This window comes from Schistocerca nitens, chromosome 2 (assembly GCF_023898315.1).
Source record: "Schistocerca nitens isolate TAMUIC-IGC-003100 chromosome 2, iqSchNite1.1, whole genome shotgun sequence".
NCBI lineage: Eukaryota > Metazoa > Arthropoda > Insecta > Orthoptera > Acrididae > Schistocerca > Schistocerca nitens.
In genome coordinates, this window is record NC_064615.1 from 481,232,802 (window position 1) to 481,250,124 (window position 17,323).

The 17,323-nt window shown below is 35.8% G+C and overlaps 1 protein-coding gene and 1 long non-coding RNA gene across 2 annotated transcripts; one reads left to right on the top strand and one right to left on the bottom strand.

The window, feature by feature from the left end:
- Positions 1 to 3,451: 3,451 nt before the first annotated feature.
- On the bottom strand, positions 3,452 to 9,468 carry LOC126234452 (protein mono-ADP-ribosyltransferase TIPARP-like). The gene is made up of 2 exons (XM_049943146.1): positions 9,449 to 9,468; positions 3,452 to 4,188 (listed from the first exon to the last, which is right to left on the bottom strand). The coding sequence occupies exon 2, from the start codon at positions 4,175 to 4,177 to the stop codon at positions 3,605 to 3,607; it is 573 nt and encodes a 190-aa protein (XP_049799103.1). The 5' UTR covers positions 4,178 to 4,188; positions 9,449 to 9,468; the 3' UTR covers positions 3,452 to 3,604.
- Positions 9,469 to 11,130: 1,662 nt separating this feature from the next.
- On the top strand, positions 11,131 to 17,007 carry LOC126234453 (uncharacterized). The gene is made up of 2 exons (XR_007544726.1): positions 11,131 to 11,850; positions 16,745 to 17,007. It is a non-coding gene; the product is annotated as an uncharacterized LOC126234453 (long non-coding RNA).
- The last annotated feature ends 316 nt before the right edge of the window (positions 17,008 to 17,323 follow it).

A 17,323-nucleotide genomic window follows, 5' to 3' on the forward strand; every position in this document is an offset into this window, starting at 1 on the left:
TCATTAACTATAAAACATTTCTGAATATCTGACCACATCATAATTTTGTTACAAAGATTAATGTTTCAGATCACTGTACCAACTGACCAAAATGGTGATCTATATAACATAATGAGATGGTTGTCGCATGCTCGGAAATGTTTTATTGAAAACAAACGGGAATAATCGACACTGATGGATTGATACAAGGGGCCAAAATTGGGAATTATTAAGGCAAGTTTAGTCATTGTCACCACTGGTATATAATTTGTATATTGAAAAGGCAATCAGGGATGTGAAGTACTATCTTGATGTGGCAGATGTTTGTCACACTTGATGTGGGAGATGTTTGTCACAGACACAAAATCAGCATAACATGTTCACTGACAACACAATAGTGGTTACCAAAGGTGAATAGGAATTGAGTTGAATTGTTAGTTAAATGGATCTTGTGTTAGCTGATGGTTATAACACGAACAAAAAGATAAGTAATGTGGACATGCTGGATGACTAAAGATTAAATTTGGTCAAGGGGATCTACACACGATGGGCACATTTGCTATGTTGGAAGCAGAGTATGTAAGAGGTAGGAAGATGCAAAAAAGATACAGCAGCAAAGACTGCACATGGCAAAACAGTGTGAGATGTAGTTGTTTTACTGTAATGAAGATAATTGCCAAGCGACCTGAATAGAGAACTGTACAAAAACCTTACAGTTGACCTCTGAAAAATAAATATGCAGCTGTGTTGGTCACATCTCAAAAAATTAAAAAAGCCACAAGAATCCAGGTGTAGGGAGCAAGATGGCATTATAAGAAGTCCCTGATAAACTAACATTGTGTGTTTTTCTCTTGGCTAAGATATGCTGCCCGTAAGCAATAGTTTGGCCACAGTTTTTAAATACCGATAAATTATATGGAACAATAGAGATATAGTCTACACACTTTGAAATATTTAATACTTTAAAATTTGTGATTTATAAAACTCAATAAAATTAAATTAAATAAAATTCAGAATTCCCAGAGATTTTATGAAATTCCCAAAACTCGCTAATTTTTTCAGGTAAAATGAAACTGTCTGAAAATTGCAGGTATTCCAGATAAACTGCCACTCTGGCAACAAACAATCATAAAAGTACTAGCCATTAAAAAAACAAACCGATGAAAACTAAATGTGTAACTACAGGTGTGTGTGTGTGTAAATGTTTCCACGCCATTTTTTTTTTTTTTTTTAAGCAAGTGTTCCTGTTGTGAGTGAGTGCATTAAAATACAATGTTATTTCTGGATAAGATAATATATAAGGCAGGTTTTAAATGCAGCACTCAAATGCCTTAAAGACTTATCAAGGGGTTCCAATTTAACTAACAACACTATTCTCCTGATAAAGTCTGAATGTTAACATGTACAAGTCTTGGCCAAATGAGTGAGTTAATTCATATTTGGAATGTCGATTCAACGTAACAGAAACAAAACACGAATACATTTCAGAACCATATACACGAACATATACCGATGTACTAATTCAGAAAAGCTGTCACTGAAAGTGTCAACAATAAGCCAGGCAAAGACTGAAAGTAAATCATCAATCCACCCGCCCACCCACCCACCCACACACACACACACACGTGGGAAAAAGGAAATTACATAAATCACACAAACATAAGGAAATCAAGCACACTAATTTTAAAGAAGTAAAAACCTTACCTCTTCCTACATCTAAATTCTTCAAATCACTGATATATGCATGGCAGAGGGTACATGCCATTGTACCAGTTATTAGGGTTTCTTCTTGTCCCATTCACATATGGAGTGCAAGAAGAATGATTGTTTGGCTGTCTCTTTGCATGCTGTAAGTATTCTAATCTTATTTTCAGGATACCTATGTGAGTGATATGTAGGGGATTGTAGTGTATTCCTAAAATCATCATTTAAAGCTGGTTCTTGAAACTTTGCTAATTGACTTTCCAAGAATAGTTTACATCTACCTACAAGAGTCTGCCAGTTCAGTTCTTTCAGCATCTCTTTAACACTCTCCCACAGGTCAAACAAACTTGTGACCACTCGTGTTGCACTCCGCTGTGTATGTTCAATATCCCCCTTTAGTCCTATTTGGTAAGGGTCCCATACACTTGAGCAATATTCTAGACTGGTCACATAGGTGATTTGCAAGCAATCTCTTTTGTTTGTAGACTGATTGCACTTCCCTGGTCTTCTACCAATAAAATGAAGTCCACCACCCAGCTTACCCATGACTGAGTCAACATGATCATTCCATTTCATATCCCTACAAAATGTTACAACCAGGCATTTGTATGAATTGGCCAATTCCAACTGTAACTCACTGATATTATGATCATACGACACTATGCTTTTTCGTTTTGTGAACTGTACAATTTTACATTTTTGAACATTTAAAGCAAGTTGCCAATCTTTGCACCACTTTTAAATCTTACCAAGATCTGACTGAATATTTATGCAGCTCCCTGACAGTACTTCCTAAGAGACAACTGCATCATCTGCATGAAGTCTAAAGTTACTATTAGTATTGTCCATGAGACCATTAATATACAACATGACCAGTAAAAGTCCCAACACACTTCCCTGGGGCACACCTTAAGTTACTTCTACATCCGACAATGAATTTCCATCCAAGATAAGGTGCTGTGTTCTCCCTACCAAAAAGTCCTCAATCCAGTCACAAATTTCACTTGATACCCCACACGTTTGTATTTTAGATAATACGTGTAGGTGTAGCACTGAGTCAAATGCTTTTCAGAAGTCAAAACATACTGCATCTACCTGACTGCCTTGATACAAAGCATTCAGTATGTAATGTGAGAAAAGTGCAAGTCAGGTTTCACGCGATAGATATTTTTGGAGTCCATGCTGGTTAGTGTATAGGAGGTCATTCAATTCCTTGTTGCAATAATGAAAATACTAGGATAAAAACAACAACGGAACACAAGGAAAGGTAACCACATGCCCATAACTGGTTAATGTGTGGTACACAGGTGTATGAACAGAAAATATATATCGTTAGCTATTGATCTACCTCTCATTTTCTAAATTGCTCAAAAGTTTTGCACCATCCTCATGATGCACACATTTGTTATTTTTTGACTGGAAACCTTTCAATCAATGAGTATTCTTTGATCACAGATCTCCAATGGGAGTGCTCAAACTGTTACCTGCAGTAAATCCACGGTGATAAGAGTTCTCCCTCCCGCATTCAGTACTTCTGAGACTTCACTATAACATGAGTCCTACAACTCATTGTTCATCTATTACAGTAATGTACATTAATCTCGTCCTTACGTGATCAAATAAGATAACTTAGAAGGAAGAAAGCAAAAGTTTGCATGCTGCAATTTGTAGACAGTACCTTTAAAACTGAATAAATCAGGTACTTCTTGTACACAAATTCAAACTTCAAACTTTGTAACAATAGTTTTATTTATTTTTAAGATATATCACACATTTTTCCATAGATTTTTTAAATATGTAAATAGGGTAAGAATATAATGGCACTAAACTTTAGGTAGAATAAGATATTGTACACCCCAGAATTATATTTCCCAAAACACATACAAACATGGAAGAATCAATGCCAATTAAAATCTATCATTCAGTACAGCTCTGAATCATCATTATAATATATTACATATTCTGGATAAAACTCGTTATCAGAATACTTAACATAAACTTTGTCCTTGTTCCCAACAGTTGTATCGTGACCTTTGGTGGGTATCTTAGTAGAGTATGAACCCTGGCATGTATTTGATACCAGTACACTTGCAACTATCATAGCTCTCTCACAGCCAGCATTGCTATTACAATGCCTATTAGCGTACTTAGGATCTGGACTAAAGCTAACACCTCTGCCAAATTTTGTTCGTACAGAAAACCTCCAATTAAAGTTCTCACTGATGATGGATTGTACATTGTCTTCTGCTGTTGCATGGTACAAGGTTACTTCCGACACGTGGCCATATCGTTTCCTGTACTCTGCCTTTTTTAGCTGGTAGCAGCTCCACAAATAAGGATTCTTAACTTTCACAACAGATGTGATATCCAAATCATATGGCATTGGATCTATTATGTCTAAATCTTCATAATCACTGAGTTCCTCTTCTACAACTTCAGCAGACCGCCACACTCTCCAGTATTTAGGAATATGTCTCCTTGCCAATTCTTTCATCGTTGCCAATTCTGCAAATGAAACAAATCAGTGTAAGCTCTCAAGTCAAAAAGTAAGCACAGTTCAAATTAGAACAGACAAAATTTTAGATAGTTTATAACATGAACTATAACTTTCTTGTAACAGGATTCAGTGTGCATGAGTCAGCCCACACACAAGACCCACAGAATAATTTTCTCACATAGTGTTGAGCTTGGTTTTAAGTTTCAAACTACTGAGTCTTTACAACTTCTGACGATGTCTCCAGCATTAGGCATGAAATATTAGGCAAAGAAAGATGCCTTGGACCACGGTGTAATGTTCATAAAACAAAAATTACCAAAGAGTAATTTCAGATCCAGAAATTACAAATGACCCAGTAGTCAAATGTGATGTACCAAAACTTCCTGACAGATTAGAAGTTCGTTGGATTAGGAGTTGAACCTAGTCATTTCCCTTTTGTGCAAACTGGTTCACCAATTGAGGCACCTGAGCACGTTTCACACCCTAGAGCAGAGAACTCTCCTGCACATTCTAAAACTATCAACTTAGCTTTAGGAAAAATAATTCTAGTAATAACTTTTTTTACTCTGTCTTTGATGTTATCTAGAGAGAAATGTGCTTACTGATGACGACAAACCTATAAAAACAAAAAGTGAGTTAATATTTTCAGTTTGTGTAATAACTGACTGCTCATCTTAAAATGTTGACAAATGGAAATAATACACACAAACAATATGAAAAAAATTGGTGCCTGATGGTATATCTATGGACTATTTCACAGAGATTAGGTGTAACATTATAAGCTAATGTTAAACTGAACTACATGTGAAATGAAATGTAGAGAGGGTGAATACATAAATGGTTTGTTGATGGAACGTGTGGTACATGTGTGAAGAGACTTTCACACAAAATTTCTTGAATATGACTGAAAAACTTTGGAATCTTCATCAATAAAAGGATATGTAATGTTAAGATTGTAAACAATAAATTTGGTCCACATGGAAGTACTGTGAGGTTATTCACAGAAGTTAACTGATAACAGCTGAGAGAAATGCATAGTTCTCAAAAATTTTTATGTTTTATTTTTTTATTTATTGTTTTTTGGGTGGGGTGAAGAGTCAGGTTAAATTATAGCAACCATGAACCAAATACTGACTGATGATTTTAAAATTTAGAAAAAAGGTATCATTTGACTAAGGAATTAGAGAACAGATAGTGATAGTCAAAGCAGAACTCAATATGAAGAAACCACTGGGCAATAATAACAAATGGAGATAACCTACACAACTACTTTTAAAATAATTTGCCAAAGAGAAATGAGTGTGAACACCCTCATGAGAAAGTATCTATCATTATATTTCTGAAACATAACTCAAGAGCACTGCATATTCTGGAAGAAAATGAGGGAAAGTAACCAATATAGTACTCTGAAGGGAAAGATAGGATAAGAAGGTAGCAGTAATCAAAATACATGAATCAAGTATTTCCATTTACAATCAGATTAATGAATATTACAATAAACCACAGTCATGGCAATTAGAATATAAACAAAGTGAAACAAACAAAAAATTGTAGTGACAATGACAGTTTCTGAATTTGATTGTAATAGTAAGTCACATATCCCCTATGTCACTTTATATGGTCTAACCATGGATATTTATCCAACCACTGTTTCTTTGATTGTGGAAGTTGAAATTATATGCACTTATCTTCACCCAAATCATACATTCTGTTAATAAGCCATTTGTACGAAACTGCAATGAGTACTGTACAGGCTACAATGCATCTGTTTTTAAAACAGCCAACAACTGCCACATACCAGATATAGAGCATTACTGGATGGTTGCTCCTACATTTGTATAAACTAGCCACCGTGAATGAAAGCACTTAGAAATTAATTTTAAATTTTTACCTAATACAAAGCTTGCAGTTTGTCTGAAAAGGTAAGTTTACTACCATGTGTATTACCAGTTTTAATTTATAATTATGGGCCATGACTTTTAATGTGAAAACTATATATACGATTCTTGCTTGGAGAACTAATAGCAAGAAGAATGTTGGGAATTAGTTGCAGAGACAGGAAAGCATGCAAACGGATCAAGTAACAAACTGAAACAGAGGACCTATGGCTGTAATTAAAATGAAATAAGAGGTGAGCAGTACATGTATGCAAGTGTACAGATGCACAGCAGTTTAAATTCTATGCTGGAGTACAAGAGAGAAGACTAACAGAAGAACTTAATGGAAAGTGAGTAGATGGCATTCAAAAACATGCAAGAGAGATGTCAATGAACACAGTCAAAGACTGTAATGCACGGAAAATTCTGAGGACACCTTTATCCAGCAGTCAATATCAAATAATTAAGCTGTTACTGATGTGGACTTCTGGGCCAGTTCTCAAATACAAAACTGTAGATCAACGTCATTGTGGTTGTTCTTACTCTAGAGGCAACTGATTCAAATCCTGTTGGTAGAAATAATGTTTCACTATTTTACTAAATTGTATGTGGGCAAATCACCAACCTCTACAAACTGTTTTCTCTAGCAAGACCATGAGACATGTTGATGACCCATTTGTTAGATACAAACACCAAGCTTGGCCACACACTTGTGCTATTTAAGATGAGCAACCACCTCATTAATTTAAATAGCCAATACCCGACAGACATGTATGAAAATGTGTCGTAGCATTCAATTCTGACCTAATGAGTGAGCAAATAGCCATATTTCCACGGAAACACAATGCATGCAAACTGCTGGTCATTCCAGCACTTAACAAAATTGACTCCTTCCACATCACTGAGAATCCTCTTCCATCACGAAACTCTATGGGATACGGTGGTTCGATGGATGAATGAACAACTTACAATCTGATTGCTGCTCAAACTTTTGTGACAGATGTTTTTAAAACTGTATCATGCATTTTTTATATTTATTTATTTAGTTTTTTGTCCCTATAAATCTCTTTTTCAGTACATATATAGTACACAGGCTATTGGGCAGATAACCTTTTTAGCTATTGGTTTTTCAAATGTCAAACATACATTATTTAAATTTTTATGACAAATTGGATCTATAAGTTAATAATTACAAATTTTTGAAATACTGTATATTTATAACTTATTTCTACAATTAAAGATACAAATTACATTTTTTCTTGCAAAAGATACTGTGAGATTGAATAGTAGCAGTTTTTCAGTAGGTAGGGTGTCACAGACAGCTTTGTAGTTCAGGAAGAGATTTTATATGTCTTGGTACTCTGTTGTAAAGTTTTGTTCCTGCATGATATACACCTTTTTGGCATAATGTGGTGTTACAATGATTAACATGTATGTCACTGTCTGACCTGGTACTGTCATCATAGACACTTTTGTTTTGAGGAAAAAGGTTTTCTTTACTCAGTATGCTTTTTTTGACATGCGTGACTACTTCCAGTGTATAAATGCAGGGAAGGGGTATTATCAATAGATCTTTAAAGAAAGGTTTACATGGTTTTCTGCTGCTCACTTGTTTCATTATTCTTATAATTGCCTTTTGTTTCCTGAAAACTGTTATGGCCTGGTGTACATTTCCCCCGAAAATGATACCGTAGTTCAGTATAGAATGTACACAAGCAAAGTATACAGCCCTAACTGTTTCTGCACTAGTATTGTTGCACAGAATTCTTACTAGCCTACATGGCTCATTTTTGCTAGTTTTGAATTTAGGGCTGTGATGTGAGTGCTCCATTTAAGATTTTCCTGGATATGAATCCCAAGAAATTTAGTTTCATTGACAGCACTAATGTTTTGGTTATCTATACATGTTACAGGTTGTGCCGGATTTTTATTTTGATCAGTGTGGAAATTCATGAGTACAGTTTTTTGGGGATTAACTATTAGCCTGTTTCTGGTAAACCATTCAGACACTCCTTTTGTAATATCTTTTGCAGATGCAGTTAAGATTTTCTTCTTTATTCCCTTCAATCAATAAACTGGTGTCATCTGCAAACAGTACTGGTTCAGAATCCTTAACGTGTGATGGGAAATCATTAATGTAGACCAAAAAAAGAAAGGGACCTAAACCGGAGCCCTGTGGAACACCATGACTTGTGATATGGTGTACTACAAAAAACTCCATTTTAGTTAAATATAAGCTACAGTAGTTGTGCCTCTGATACAAAATCTTCAAGAAACTTACTCAAAATAGCAGATACATTAAATCTGTCAATGAAAAAAGAGATTTTATGAAATATGGACTGCACAGTAATGGCATTCGGTGTGACATAATACTACAGGATATCAAGAGAACCACCAATAATGTGGCAGGCAATGGAACTGCAGCTGGCACAGAGACAGATGAAGTGCAAGTGTGGGGGACGTTTCAGTAGTTCTCAAATCAGACACTGGAAGCAAAGCTGTACAAGTGGAGGCTCCACAATTAAGAAATCACCCCACTCGTTACAGATATTCACCAGTGTAACTGGACATGGAAGGCAAAGCAGCACAAGAGTAAGCACGACGAATAAAAAGGAAGCCCACTCGTTCCAGACATCCACCAGCTTGAGGACTCTTCATGGTGTTAGATTAAAACTATAGCCCCGCTATTTCTATTAAAAATAAGCGGCAAATAAGCCAAAAAACGAGCAGTCAGAAGTAAAGGTAAGCAAGTAAGTAAATGAGAATACTCCATTAAACTGGCAACACGGGAATTTGCAATCTGGAAATAAACCAGAAGTAAAGACAAGGTCCTAGACAAAGCAAAAAACTCCTGGTGGAAGCAAAACATGAAACACCCGACATTAGTCTAAGGTACAAAAAAAAAATGTATTACTCTGCTTCTGTTACACGTGTGTGTGCGGCAAGGGCGGATAAGAACATAAGGTTCTCGTTTCGTGTGCTACTGAACACCCCGTACTCCTCTTGCAATCTGTAGACTGTACTGTGTGCCAACTGCAGAGTTGAGTTGCCATTACTCAGAAACAAACACCCACAGATCACTCTCAGTATTGTTATCTTCAAGTGCAACAAATCAGATGAAGTCCGAAGCAAAAGAACCACATCAGTAAGATTTTCAACTTCCAACATTAACACAGTGTTCCCATTCTGGTCATTCCGCTTGACTTAGTTATACTCTGACTTAATTATACCCTGTATATCTAACATCGCCAAGAAATGACTGTGGATATTGGTACATTCATGAGAATGGTATATGCCATTGGAACAAGTTTTAATTACGTAATAATGTACGTTACTTAAAATGATACCCGTATGTGAAACACTACTTTTTTGTTACCGGTATATTAGTGACCTGTAGAATTCGAAGTTCGGCCGAAGCAGCAGCTCACTATCAAATTAGTCAACCCTGTCCCACAACTAAACAACAATTAAAATGCATGCCGGTGCTACAAAAAATGGAGACGGCACAATAGGTTACGGATCACAGAAAATGCTTTCGCTCAAAGAGATAATTTAAACATCCACTCACACGCAGAGCAAAGCAAAAATTGTTTTCCAACATAAGCAACATTCAGAAAATATTAAATGAAGGTAGTACCAAAACTTACCAATTCTCTCCAACACTTCCCCCTTCTTCTAAAAGAACAGCCTACGTATGCTATAACACTGACGATTGAAAACTGCAGTACATCACCGGACAGGTATGCCAACATAGTTTCATAATCAAAAGGAAAGCCACATAATTCATAAGCAGATAACCAACGCAAGAAACACTTGGGGTGGTATAAACGATAAATATGTCTTCACTGTATCGTAAGTCTTATGGAAAGAGAAATTTAAACGTATGATGTTCAGTTTCATATTACCTAAGTGTAAATATTCAAGAATTTTATTCTGCATAGATCATTTTAAGTGGTATCAGCTTCATCATACAGGATGTAGTATTACGTACATAATAATAAAATAATGTTAATACATTATTGTATATATTTTAAGCATGGTAGTGCACCAAATTACACCGGGTAGTTTCTGAAAGTCATGAACGGTGTCCGAATCAAAAGAAGTGAGACAAGTGCGTGAGATCCTGTTATCAAACCATCATAATCCAGCGATACCCGTGTCCAAAATTATTGTTTATTCAAATAAATGCATGACGATGGTGGGTGAAATAGTCTGTACTGAAATATTCAGTACATTTCTCGCAATTTTGTGTTGATAAATATCCGAAGTTCTAAAACATCTATATAAATATCAATTAATATTTACTGAATGTTACTTATGCTGGAAAACATTATTTTGCTTAGCTCTTCTTGTAGGTGAATGTTTAAATTATCTCTTGAGTGAAAGCTTTTACTCTGATCCGTAATATACCGACTTAATTTTTTTTTTTTTTTTACCATTGGAAAACACAAGGGTAGCGGGGCTATGGCGCCTGGTATTTGGTTGTGCCGTCTCCTTTTGGAGCACCGGCATGCATATTAATTGTTGTTTAGTTGTTGTGGGACAGGGTTCACTGTTTTGATAGTGAGCTGCTGTTTCCGCCGAACTTCCAATTCGTTAATGAACAGGAGTAATTTTGTCCACGTTTGACCGACAGCTACCAACTACAGGTTGCAAATCTCTCTCTCTCCCTCTCTCTCTCTCACACACACACACACACAGAGATATATATGTATGTATTAGTTTTATTTTGCGTAGTTTGAAGCATGTACTATTTGCACACTTTAAGGTGGCCCTTTTGCACAGGTTGCAGGGAACAAAAACTTGTAATCGGCTCGTAGCATATTGGATGCTTCGGATAAGCCCCGCCTCCTTCTCCCAGGGCTGTCGCATTCGAAGAGAAACATGGTTCTTTTATCGCTACAGCGTACAATATTGTTCCGCAACGACTTAAGGATCGCAACGAGCGTGGCGTAAACATTCCGTAGCTACCCGAAGTCAGTCGATTAGAAAAAAAAGAGCCACATTGAAGTTTGCAGTTGGTAATATCCGCAAAAAAAAAAAGTCGACATTCGGTGCGGGGGCTGATGGGAGCGACTGTAAATGGCTAAATGCTAAATGTGAAATGCCTGTAAGACGTAAGTGTAAGGTCGCTTCCATAAGCCACAGCGAACGAGACGTGTGTCAACTTTGTATGCGAGTGTATTACCAGTATCACGTTGTGATTTTGGCCTCCTGAAGCTGTAAAATTTGTTTTCTACATTGTAGACTTACAAGAATAAATTACTAACTCTGCAGTGTGTGTTTCTTCCAGCATTTCACGAGTTAATGCATGATATATTACTATAGAGAGTAGCAATTTATAGTTAGTTTTCTACAGCATCCGCAATGAATAAAGTGAATCGTTCTTGATGTTTGAATTTTTTAAAATATCAGTACATTTGTATTACATGATCACAAATGACTGTGATTATGCGAAAGGAATCGCAGCTACGTGTCCTGTGGTTCAGTCTCACTGAACTGAGAACACCTTGCAAAGTAACCAACTGTTTCCCAAGCAAACATACCGTATTTGTTGGTACCTGCGGATTATGTTAATGTGTAGTTTCACTAATATACCATAGTGCCGGGCATTGAATATATCACCAAAAGGATTCAATTTCCTCGCAGTTTGCGGTGCTAAATCGTCGGAAAAAAGTGGCATCGGTGGCTAAACATTCTACCAAAACAAGCGTTAAAACTATAGTTATGAGTTCACAGACAACAAAGAACCACTGAATATTGTGCTCAAGTTTGCAACAGCATAAAAACAAGGTAATAACTTACTGCTGGTATTATACTGTGCCCATGTAAAGACCAAATTAGAGCGAAAGTTACTTTACTGAAGTTCTATGTGAGCTAAACCGCCATCACGTCGTAGAACAACAGTAATCAGTACCGATTAAAGTGTACAAAACAACTGAGGTGCCTACTATATCTGTATGTCAAATGTTGTAATGTTTGCTGCTGCTGAACATTCTGGTCAGAAATGTGAAATCAGCAATCCTACATACAGTGCTATCTTTTTTCCCCAACTTTCCATTTTAAGATGGGGGAAACAATAATTCTTTTTTCTTAGTTTTAAATGTTACTGATTTCAATCTTCATATTTGAATTTTTAATTTTGTACCAGTAGCCCATTCAGATTTTACTAGGAAGATTATATTAATGCCATTCTGTTGCTATATTTATTATAAACTGTCAGTACTTCCCCGTTTGAAACCATTCAGTATTTTTGAGATATTTCAAGCCATATGGGGTTTATTTTGAATGTGGCTAAAAGGAATGTTTACAGTATAACATACTACTGACAACAAAACTTCTTGGAGAGAGAGAAGGTGTAAGTAAAGCTTTACATGGGCAATTTTATCATTAACAGTTTAACTCTGTTTACAGAATTCTACTTAATCATTATGTAGCCTACACTGCATCTCCATGCAGTTATTTCTCCTTTAAACATAGCTGCCCTACTTTGTTTTTTCCATGTTGAGAACTGTGCATCTTTAGCACTCTCTTACTGTTCTAGGAGCATTTTCTTTTAAATTCGAATAAAAGTGTGCTATAGCATTTACTTATTGACAAATGCAAGTGTCTTCAAAATGAAAATACAAGCCATTAATCACAATAATAACTTCTTATGCAAAATATGTGATATGCAAGTTTAGTTTTGTTCATGATCATTTTTTGCATCACGTACACGAGATAAGAATTGTAATAATACCATGCAGCATATGCATAGCATTATTCTACATAGTAAAATAATAAATATAAAATAAAAATTTTAAAATTAAGAAAATTGATGCAATTAACTAATGCACTGGTCTTACTTAAACTCTGTTGCCAAGTAAATAATGATTTGACATACATACATACAGTATACTTTGAATAAAACGTTTATCACATCATTTAGAATTAGAAGAGCATACAAACAAAATGACATTCACAATGTGAACAGCACGGTTCAAGTGACAATGAAGAGTATAGAAGTATTTGTTAGTGATTTGGAGATTACAAACATTCCTTTGTTATAAAAACAGTTAATTGACAGATAATTTTTTTAATTCTAAGTTAAATTTTCCCTAATCTTGCATTCCTTTGATGCAAAGTGGCAGAGTATTATACAGCTTTATTCCATAATGACTCAAATGTTTTTGAGTTTTTGTTTTTCTCGTTCTTTCTACATGTAGATTTTCACTGATATGTGTATTGCAGTTATGGAAATTGCATCTGTACGTAAACTACTCAAGTGGGCTCACATATACAGTACACTTTTGAATATGTACAAAGATGGTACTATAAGTATTTTTAACTGCATGAATGAGGACCTGTAGTGTGTTTGTGGAGAGCTGTGTATAATAATTCTAATGGTCCTTTCCTGTCATTTAAAAAAGTCTTTCAAGGGATATTTTGGTACACCCCAGAACATTATTCCATAAGACACAATAGAATGAATGGAAATAAGCAATATACATGTCATTTATATAAATCAAGAATAATAGGGGGCCAATAACTCTACCCAGTGGGACACCTGCTTCCACTTTATTAGCGTCTGATACTCATTTTCTTTTTTGCCTATTATGAGATGAGATGAGTTCCACAAATTGAGTTCTAGCTCGGAGATAGGATTCAAATAATTTCCTCCCAATTCTCCTGATGCCTATTGCCTCCAGCATGTCAGGGATAATTTGATTTACTGTATCAAGGGCCTTGGAAAGATCTAGGTTGATTCCCACTACACTTTTGTTGTCTAAATTTCTCATAATCTCTTCCTTATGGGCTGTTTCTGTGCTGTGATCTGTATGAAAATCATGCTGGTTACAATTCAGAAGATTAACGGTGTCAAGGTAGATCATGAGTCTGATTTTCATCAGTTTTATGAAGCTTTTTGGAGAAGTTAAAGGAGGGATATGGGTCTGTAGTTTCCTACCTTACAGGCATCTCCATTTTAATAGTAATCCAACTTTACAAATTTGCAATCTGTGTGGGAAGACACCCTTACTGAATGATAAATTGGCAATATGTAGTACAGACTTTTCCTATTTCCCTTTTAACAATTTCCCATGTAGTTCATGCTATATTGTCAGACCTCCTTATTAATCTATTGTTACTTAATACTTTAGCCAGAGATTTATCCTTCTATAAACTTTTTTTTGTAGTTTCTTACTTTTTTAGGGTCTGTAAAAGATTTCAGAGTTGAGTCTTCATAGTCTTGAAACAATTTTTATATCACTTGTGATCCATGCATTTGTGTTTCACTAATCTGTTTGGAAAGCACATTTCAAAATTTGTGATGAAAAAAGAAGGCAGACAGGTTGTATGCAGCATTTGTATTTGTTTGTGACAATATTTCTGCCCAGGATGGGTTAGTCAGTGTGATAGAAAAATGCTTGTAGTTTTCAGGGGAGAAATTATTTTACACACTTGATGTACTGTTTTTGTATTTTTGTTACTGTGAAAACTTTAACGGTGAGTGAAATGTTATCAGATATTCCTAGATCAATACTCATAGCTTCGGTATCTGTGGTTTCTATATTTTAAAATATGTTCTGTATGAGTCTCCTTGATGTGTTTGTTACCCTTGCAGGGCTATTTATATTAGCATATAAGTTGAAGCTGTGTAGGATATTGACAGGGTGTCTACGACCTGGGACAACCGGGAGATCCGGGAATTTTTTCATCCTGGAGAAAACTGGGAAAATCCCGAGAATCTCTTTGATTTCCGGGAATTTTTCATTGTTTTAGTTTTCAGTTAGATTTTTGTGATTTTGACTGGTAAGAACAAATACTCTTCCGCTTCTGCAGAATAATACTGCAGCAACAAAACATGAACGAGAGAAAAAAAACGAAAATAAAACTTAAGTCGCAAAGAAAATGCGCCATATACAACAACAAAGCACAGTGCTCATACAAGTGTCTGCCAACATCAAAGTGTGTCAAAGGCTTCAGGAAGACTGTGCAGTGCTTCTTAACAACAAATTGCCTCCAATGAGCGTGACGTGACAGTTTTTTTTACATTAGATTCATTTTAATGCAAGATCTTTTAATGTTTCACACGTACAAACATGCAGGCTTCCTGCATCATCGTAGCTGCGCAAGTGCAGTGACGCCTGTTATCTGGCGCTCTCTGGCAATTGCTGAAACGTACTTTTCAAATAGGTCACGGAAAAATATTGTGAATATTGCTTTGAAAAGCGTTGCTTTCAAAGTAAATTTTCTTTTATGTAAGATAAACTATGTGAGAGTGTGTACGACGATTTTCTTAAACCACAGAGCGTTTGACTCTCATTTAAAAATCAGCTCTTTGGGGACGATCATATGAAGAATTTCGAGCCCAGAAGATCAGACATTTACGTCGTTATTAAAAAAATTTACTGGCACATTTATGTGATGTATGACGCGCAAAAAAGATCAACAATGTATGTGGAAGCTTAGCTTCTCTTGCAGCTTATTAATCTTAGAGACCAATATTATATGTAATAGCTTTGCTTTTCTTGTAGCAACACTTGTACATTAATTTAAGCCAGTAATTTTTCTTATTTGTGTGTTCGCGCTACTTAAGAGTGATCTTGCTATTGGCTGAATACATCACGTGTCAAATGCTGTCATCAGCTGGCGAGATCAGGTGACATGAGTTGTGACTGGCTTACAAAAGTGCGTCGCAATCTCGATTTTAATGCTTCGGAAAGTAACATGCGGTGTTTGGTGGAATTCGAATTTATACCTTCGTAACACGGAACTATGCAGTGTATATGTTGCTGCACATCAAAGAGCTTTCCAAAACGTGTTTTTTCCCCTGAGTTTCATTTTCTAAAGTGCCGGGAAATTCTACACCGGTGTATAAAGCCATAAACCATAAAAGGATTGATAAGTGCCGAGAAAAAGTATACTGTCACTTAACACAGAAAAAAGTGTATTTTCACCCGGGAGAAAGTGTATTTTCAACCGGGAAAAATCCGGGAATTATTTTTCCTTGTCCATGTAGACACCCTGACTGAGGAATTGAATTTTAATTGAACATTCTACAAATATGTTTACATTAATGACCCCTTGTATAATTATTGATGATTTTTTCAGCATCTAAGATGCTCAGCAGTGCCGCAGTCTTATTTATAAAAAATTCTGGGTCATCATACGGGATCATGACTAATATTTTTCTCTTTTCTACTTTCAGTTGCACTGCTGTAGCTTTAAAATGTTTTTCTGTACTCAGAAATTCAGCTTCAGATCAATTTTTTACTTTAACACCTGATTTTACATAAATGCATCTGCCTCTGTTTTGAGCTTCCTTCCTATGACAATGACTAACCCAGTTATATGGGGAAGTACTAATGTTTTCTGGTTGATAACTTTTGCACCAGTGCTCCTTAATACGAAAACCGTCAAAACAACCACCAGAGCTTTCAGTTTTAAGTTACAGAACTGTTTTTAAGACACTGTGTATTAAGAATAAATACTTTTAAGTTGTTACAACTAGCATATTTTTATTGTCCATGTTACCGGCTTCTTTGTATTGAGACTGGGTACCAAAAATTTTTTAGATACACAGGTTTGCTGTATCTTGTCTTTCTTCCTTTTGGATGTGCTGCAAACTCTTGATGCTGGAATTCCAGTTGAATCTGATGACTTGGTGGCTTCTAGCACAATCAATCGATGTTTTTTTTTGTTAAAGTTTCAGTGTGTATGTTGTTGCATCTGGTACTGGTGAAGCAATTATGGAGGCCTCAACCCTCGACGAATCAATTACTTCAACTGCTTTTGTGGTGAATGAAGATTCTGCTGCTGGACCTGTTGTCAGTGATTGTTTCATTTTCTTGTTGAAAATTTTCAGTTTGTGTGTTTCATGGCAGAAGTGATATCGTCAGTCCATTCTTGTCTTTAACTGCTATCATTGCATTAATGCTTTTGTGGCTAATAAATGCTTTTAAAAATGCATTTCTGTGTAGCTCGTGCTTGGTAAAACAACATCTTTCTGTAGATTGTATGTTCACATATGTGGCATTTAGGAGTGACAAATTTTCTGTTGGTAACTGTGATTTCTTTGTTGACACGGGAGTTTTCTGTAAGACATCCTGGGTTATAATGCCATGGTCTAAGGCATTTCACTTTTAAATCTTATGTTTCGTCGCCATCTGCAGAGGACATTTTCAAGGAGGACTGTAGCTTTGTTGAATGTCGGATTAACACTCTGGCTCACTACAGGGTTAAATAGGACATTCAACACCTCAAAAATATCCTCCGCAGATGGGGA